The 7,451-nt window shown below is 35.1% G+C and overlaps 2 protein-coding genes across 2 annotated transcripts in view; both read left to right on the forward strand.

The window, feature by feature from the left end:
- The window catches only part of rangap1b (Ran GTPase activating protein 1b), a 16,168-nt gene extending 10,340 nt beyond the window's left edge, over positions 1-5,828 (forward strand). The window contains exon 16 of the mRNA XM_073828138.1: positions 5,051-5,828. Coding sequence (XP_073684239.1) covers positions 5,051-5,129 — 79 coding nt within the window. The 3' untranslated portion in view covers positions 5,130-5,828. The remainder of the gene's footprint in view (positions 1-5,050) is intronic.
- On the forward strand, positions 619-2,970 carry LOC141298284 (ran GTPase-activating protein 1-like). Its single transcript, XM_073828792.1, has 9 exons — positions 619-643; positions 1,330-1,414; positions 1,516-1,540; positions 1,597-1,692; positions 1,835-1,939; positions 2,030-2,132; positions 2,243-2,331; positions 2,418-2,542; positions 2,662-2,970. Exons 1-9 carry the CDS (start codon positions 619-621, stop codon positions 2,714-2,716), a joined length of 708 nt encoding a protein of 235 aa, XP_073684893.1. The 3' UTR covers positions 2,717-2,970.
- Positions 5,829-7,451: the final 1,623 nt, after the last annotated feature.

The raw sequence follows: 7,451 nt of genomic DNA on the forward strand, positions 1-7,451 counted from the left end.
AGTGATGATAAAGACATTTATAATGTGACAAAAGATTTCTATTTCAGATAAATGCTGTTCTTCTGAACTTTCTATTCATCAAAGAAACCTGAACAAATTCTACTCGGCTGTTTTCAACATAATAATAATAAATGTCTTTTCAGAATATTAGAATGATTTCTGAAGGATCATGTGACACTGAAGTAATGATGCTAAAATTTCAGCTTTGAAATCACTGGAATAAACTACATTTTAAGATGTATTTAAATAGAAAACAGTTATTTTAAATGGTAAACATTTTTACTGTTTTTGCATCAAATAAATGCAGGCTTGATGAGCAAAAGAGACTTCTTTCAAAAACTTTTGTGTGTGTGTGTGTGTGTGTGTGTGTGTGTGTGTGTGTGTGTGTGTGTGTGTGTGTGTGTGTGTGTGTGTGTGTGTGTGTGTGTGTGTGTGTGTGTGTGTGTGTGTGTGTGTGTGTGTGTGTGTGTGTGTGTGTGTGTGTGTGTGTCCCATTCAGATATACTGATTTATTATCAATGGAACTTTTGATACTTTTTTCAGGATTCTTTGACGAATAGAAAGTTCAACAGAACAGCATTTATTTGAAATCTTTAGTTAGAAATCTTTTGTAACAATATGTACTACTGGTCCAAAGTTTGGGGTCTGTATTCTTCTATTCAGCAAGGATGTGTTAATTTTCTATTTTGCCAAATGATGTTCTTTTTAACTTTTTTTTATTCGTCAAGGAATTATAATTTTCACAGGGTCCAAAAACAATTTGAGATTCTGAAGGATCATGTGACCCTGAAATTTCAGCTTTGCATCACAGAAATAAATTATATTTAAATAGAAAAACATTATTTTAAATTGTAATAGGATTTCACAATATTACTTTTTTTCTATATTTTTGATTAAATAAATGCAGTCTTGGTGAGCATAAGAGACTTCTTTAAAAAAAAAAACATCAAAAGTCTTACTGATCCCAAACTTTTGAACGGCAATGTATGTGTATGATTGTTTGTTTTTTCCCCCCAAACTTTTTAACTCAAAGGCCCCTTTTCTGTAATCTTGACCAACTGCATGTTTTCACAACTGCTGTGATTTTTTTTTTTCATTATTAACAGTAATTAGTAGCTTGATATATTACATTTGAACAAATGTGGACCCAAATTCTCCTAAAAGCTGCATGACAGCTTTTTTGTTACCAAATTTTCCTGCATACTATGCTCAGATTAAACTGCCAGTGTGAAAGCCCCATTAATAACAACTTGATTTTTCATAGTTTAAATAGTGTCTCTGTAAATTGTTATTCTGATGTAATTTGATCTTTTCTGGTTGCTTGTTTAGGAAATTGCTTCGGAGAGGAAGGCTGTGAGGCTCTCAGGGAAATGATGGAGACCATGAACATGGAAGATCTGCTGGGCTCACTCAGGTACTTATCTGTGTTTTTGTAATAAACTATGGTTGTTTCTCATATACATAAATTAAGGGCAAATGCATAGTTTCCTGTATTTGAAATACTGTTACAATTAGACTAATGAAAGATGTGCCTAATGCAGTGATGATGAAGGAGAGCCTGAAGATGATGATGATGATGATGTAAATGATGAGGAGGAGGAGGAAGACGACGACAACGAGGAAGAGAAGGACAATGAAGAGGATGCTGAGGAAAATGGTGTCAATGGAACGAAAGATGTCATTGAAGAAAAGGTGATCCTTGCAAACATCTGCATGCCTGAATGGACTGCTAAACCTGCCATTAGCTGCTTTTCTAATTTATTTTGGCAAACCACTGATTGTTAATGATCAGAAGACTAATTTTAAATTTACTTCCATTGTCCTCTCTCTACAGGAGGAGCCTTACTGCAGTTCTGAGCTCACGTCCTTCCTCATGTCTCCATCAGCTGAGAAACTGATCTCCCTTGGAGCCAAAAGGATCCAGCTCATAGAACAGCAGGTACAGTGTTGATTCATAAGGTCCAGCTGTACACCAAGATGGTTTAATTGGTTCTCCAACCCCCTAAAAACATTTACTCCACTTTTTTAGGTTGACGTCTCAGATGCAAGTAAGGTGTCAGAAGTTTTTCTCAAGATTTCATCAGTATACACCGATGAACCAGAAGTAAAACAAGCAATTTTTGAGAGCACTGGTACGAGCAACATTCATACTACCATTCAAGTAAACATTTAAAGAAACTGTACACCCTAAAATGAAAATAAAAACCTATGTGACTAATCAACTGTTTATCATCTTGCCCAGATGCCCTGTTGAGGAAAGCCTTTTCCAACTCCCACTCTCAATCTTATAGTTTTATTACCTCACTGATGGTGAACCTCGGACTTTTAAAGGTACTACACTCGAAGTGGTGTTCAGTTCGTATTTAATTTCCCCTCATTTTGTCAGCATTGTTCATTACTGCTACTTGCTTTTCTAGAGTGAAGATAAGAAGATAAAGAACGTAACTGCACTGCCCGGACACTTGCTTGCTTTGGAGCACGCAGCTGCACAGGAGTTCTTCCCAGCAGATCAGGCTGGAGTTCTGGAAGCATTTGTGTCACGGTTAGTTTGTGTTCAAAATATAATGTATAGTTTAACTGCATTTTCATTACACTCAGAATAAAAGGTACAAAGCTACTTTAGAGTGGTCATCTAAGATGTTCATGTCTGTCTTTCTTCAGCCGAAAAGAAATTAAGATTTTTGAGGACAACATTCCAGGATTTTTCTCCATATAGTGGACTTCAATGGGAGCCAACAGAGTGAAGGTCCAAAGTGCAGTTTCAATGCAGATTAAAAATATCTAATATCTTATCTAGCAAAATGATCATTCATTTTCTATGAAAAATAAAAATGTATATACTTTTAACCTCAAATGCTTGTTTTGTACTAGCTCTGTGATGTGCATGCGTCTTCACGCATTACATAATCAGTTCTTCACATGCTTAGTTCTTCGTCTTTGAATTCCATCTAATTTTCTTCTTCAACTTCAAAATTGTCTGACATTGTTTTACCTTTTTTTTTTTTTGTAAAGGGCGTTTGATGTTCTTTGCATGTTCACTTTGTAAACACTGGGTTAACTTATGCCTTTGTCATGGGTGCTTGATTACATAATGTATGAGGTCGAGACAAGCATTTGTGATTTAAAGTATCAAAATTTTTATTTATTTTAGAAAATGACAGACCGTTTCACTAGATTAGACCCTTATTCCTCGGCTGGGATCGCATAGAGCCCTTTGAAGCTTCAGTCTGTTGGCCACCATTGAAGTCCACTATATGGAGAAAAATCCTGGAATGTTTTATCAAACACCTTAATTTCTTTTCGACTGAACAAAGAAAGACATGAACATCTCTGACATGGGGGTGATGAAATGATCAGGAAATTTTTATTCTGGAAATGAACTAATCATTTAAATGGTACATATTAGCACCTGAAATGCATATACACTGCCTTGTGAAAGTGTTCATACCCCTTTTTTTCATGTTTTGTCATGTTGCAGCCTTATGTTAAACTGCTTTAAATTACATTTTCCCCCACATCAATTTACGCTCCAATACACCATAATGACGAAGCAAAAAACAGATTTGTGACAACTTTGCAAATTGATTAAAAATGAAACACTTAAAGTATGTTGCATATGTATTCATACACTTATCTCAGTATTTAGTTGAAGCACCTTTACAGCCCCAAGTCTTTTTGGGTATGATGCAACAAGCTATGAACCTTTGCATTTGGCAATTAGCTGCCATTCTTCTCCTCGCCTCTTCACCTCTCAAGATCTGTCAGCTTGAATAGGGGCAGATGCACAATTTTAGGTTTCTACAGAAATATTTAATTGCGTTCAAGCCAAAGCTCTGGCTGGTTCACTCAAGGATATTCATATAGTTGTCTATAAACCACTCTTGCTGTGTGTTAAGGTTCACCTTCCAACAGGACAATGACCCTTCTGCCCAGTCTAAGGATCTGAATGCTCTGAACTGGGTTTTCATTAAGGCTATCTCAATATTTTGTTGCATTGAGCTTTTCTTCTTCTCTGACAAATCTTTCACTTGTCCTTTCCCTGGCACTAAAAACCAGAACACTTTATGGCACTCTGCAGGTGATGAGCGGTGCTTGTTTTCCTTCAAACATGATGCTTGGGATTGAAGTTCATCAGGGTTTTTTTTTTTTTTTTTTGTTTTTTTTTTTTTGCAAATTCCAAGTGGGTATTCATGTGTCTTCACTGAGGAGACTAATAAAGTTTGGCCACACTGGCATAAAGACTGGACTGGTGGAGTGTTGTCCATGTGTAAATTGCTTGCATCTGCATGTATGATCATGCAGCTCAACTAGAGTGACCATCAGCTTCTTGGTCACCACTCTAGCCAAGGCTCTTCTCCGTTAATTGCTCAGTTTGGCCAGGAGGCCAGCTCTAGGAAGTGTCCTAGTTGTTCCAAACTTTTTCCATTATTGATAATGGATGCTACATGCTTCTGTGAACTTTCAATGCATTAGATTTTTTTCTGAACTCTTCCCCAGATCTATGCCTTGACACAATCCTGATTTTGAACTGTACAGACAGTTGTTTTGACCTCAGGGCTTGTTTTTTTTGCTCTGATATGCATTTTCAGCTGTTAGACCTTTTATTAAAAGGTGTGTGTGTGTGCTTTTCCAAATCATACTCATTCAAATGAATTTGTCACAGTTTAACTCTGCTCGAAGAGTAGTAATATCTACAAGCGAAATTAATGCTCCTGAGCTAAATTTCAAGTGTCCCAGAAAAGTGTATGAATACTTTTGCAATGGAATCATTTCAGTTTTTGTTTCTAATACATTTGCAAAGTTGTTACAAACCTGTTTTGTACTTTTGTCGTTATGGTGTATGGAGTTTAGATTTATGTGGGGGAAAAAAAGTCATTTAAATCAGTTTAACATAAGGCTGCAACATAACAAAACGTGAAAAAAATGAAGGGGTATGAATACAATTACAAGGCACTGTATGTGTACCTATTGGAAAGGTTACCACCCCAGTGAGTTTTTTTCTATGTACTATAAAAATATTAAGCACGTTGTGTATTTGTTTGTTTTCCAGAAATGGCAAAGTCTTAGAATCCTGCTGCAATGCCAGAGATGCTCTCAAGACCACATTGTTGAAAAGGACCACTGCTTAATTCTTAACCCCCATTAGCCACTGAAATTACTTAATACGGGTCAAATTTAAAAAAAAGAAAAAGAAAAACTCTTGACAGGATGCATAATACTCTTTAAACTATTGATTTAGTTTATCTAAGTTCAGTCAATTCTGGATCCTTCTCAGCATGCAGATCTCAGACAACTGCAGAGTACAATGACTAGTGCCTCATGACAAATAACACAAACTGAATTTCCTTACAGATCAGTTGTAGACCGTAAGCTTTGAATAAGATTGTTGTGTTTCATCTCTTTTTAGAAATATTGCTTCTATTTTTATACATGAAAAGGGAAAATAAGAAAAAGGCACTGGATGATAATTAGGGATTAATTATCGCTTAAACCTTAAATGATTGTGATGTTATAACTGATATTTCTGGACAATTGTCATTACTTAAACTGTCACATTGACATAGAGCCGTGAGCATGTTCACTCTCATGCCTTTGATTAGATGTGCCATAGTGTGAAATGAAATGAAATTGGTGGTGGAAAACCAACTAAAACCAAAGTGAAGTAGTGTAAACACCTAAGGATGTTTGGATTTAAATGAAGAAGGCAGTGAAAGTGAAGTGGGAAAAATGTTTGGACATTAGTATTTTTAATATTACAACTGGTATGCACTGATTATTGTTATATTTGCAACATTCCATTTTGTTGATATTAAAGATTTCTTGGGAGAAAAATCATGTCTGTGTCTGTCTTAAACAATCTTAAAAGCCGTTTTGCATGCAGTTATAAAGTCTTGTAACAGGTCAGCTCTCTCTATTACGCTTTGACGAAACGCCTCTGATACAAATGCCCCAAGTTCACTGAGCCTTGAGCAGTTCAACAAACCTGTCGGGTGATTTTTCTCAGTATCTTGACTCTGAAAAGAATATAGGTGTTGAACGGCTTGCAGGGAACCTTCTCTCCTCCATTGGTTTATTTATGAGAAACTGATGGCCAGACTGAGAACACTGCGCGTCTTTGTGTTCAGTAGAGCTGTGGTCTAAAGTCTCAAGGGACTCAACGAACATATTTCGCATTTGGAAAATCATTTCTTCGGCTTCGGTTGCGCTGCCCGTAAAATGTAGAGTTTGTAAAACTCATTTTTATGTAATGTAATGACTTTTTCAGCATTTGTTCAAAATTGTATGTTTTTTCTGAAGGAGCGATTCCATAAACTAAACTTAATTTGACGGAAATTACCGAACGAGGACCGTGAGAGAATACAAAACTTATTCCTACAAATAAGGTGAGGAATATTTGAGATTTTATTGCTTTTTCAGAGTATTGGATGTAAAATATACTGTAAATTGTATGTGTGAAGTAACTTAAAACGCTAAGTCTAGGGCAGAAATATGTTTCTCAAATTTTAAAACGAGTTGTTCATAATAGCAGGGCATATGGATACTGTATGGGGGCAAGTTGTCACACTGCGAACCTGACATCAAAAAGTCAATTAAAGGTTTTCAACTAAATGTGAAACCTAAAACAGTTACTCAGAAACAGATCTGATCAATACATTGATTTACACTACCAGTCAAAAGTTTTTGGACAGGTCTCTTCTGCTTACCGAGCCTGCATTTATTTGATCCAAAATACAGCAAGACAGTACAATCTTGAAATATCTGAATATTTTAACTTGTTCTTGTGATTTCATAACTGAATTTTCAGCGTTAAGAAATCATTCCACATTCTTAAAAATAAACGGTTTTTTATTGGCATCAGTGGTTCTTTGAAGAACTTTGAACATCCATAGAACATTTCAGATCCAGAGAGGGTTTTTTAGATTTTTTAAATGTTCTTCAAAATGGTTCTTTAAGGAATTTTTCACTGAAAGGTTCTTTGGGGAACCAAAAATGGTTCTTCTATGGCATCACTACAAAAACACACTTTTGGAACCTTTTTTTGGGCACTGTATATTTGAACCTTGCTTATTTTTAAGAGTGTAATGTTCTGATTTGTTGCTCAAAAACATTGTTAGAGTAAAAACAAGAGTTTTAGGTACCTTTGATGAATAGAATGTTTAGAAGAACAGTATTTTATCTGAAATTAAAATATTTTGTAATGTCTTTATCATCACTTTTAATCAATTTAAAACATCCTTGCTAAATAAAAGTATTAATTTCTATAATTTCTTTCCCCAAAAAAAGCTTTTGAATGTTATAGTGAATAATGTTACAAAAGCTTATTTCAGATAAATGCTGATCTTTGGATCTTTCTATTCATCAAAGAATCCTGAAAAAATGTACTCAACAATATTGATGATAATAATAATAATATTTATTTATTTATTTTATTTTTTGAACAGCTAATCAGC

The sequence above is a fragment of the Garra rufa genome, chromosome 22, assembly GCF_049309525.1.
Source record: "Garra rufa chromosome 22, GarRuf1.0, whole genome shotgun sequence".
NCBI classification, from domain to species: Eukaryota; Metazoa; Chordata; class Actinopteri; order Cypriniformes; family Cyprinidae; genus Garra; species Garra rufa.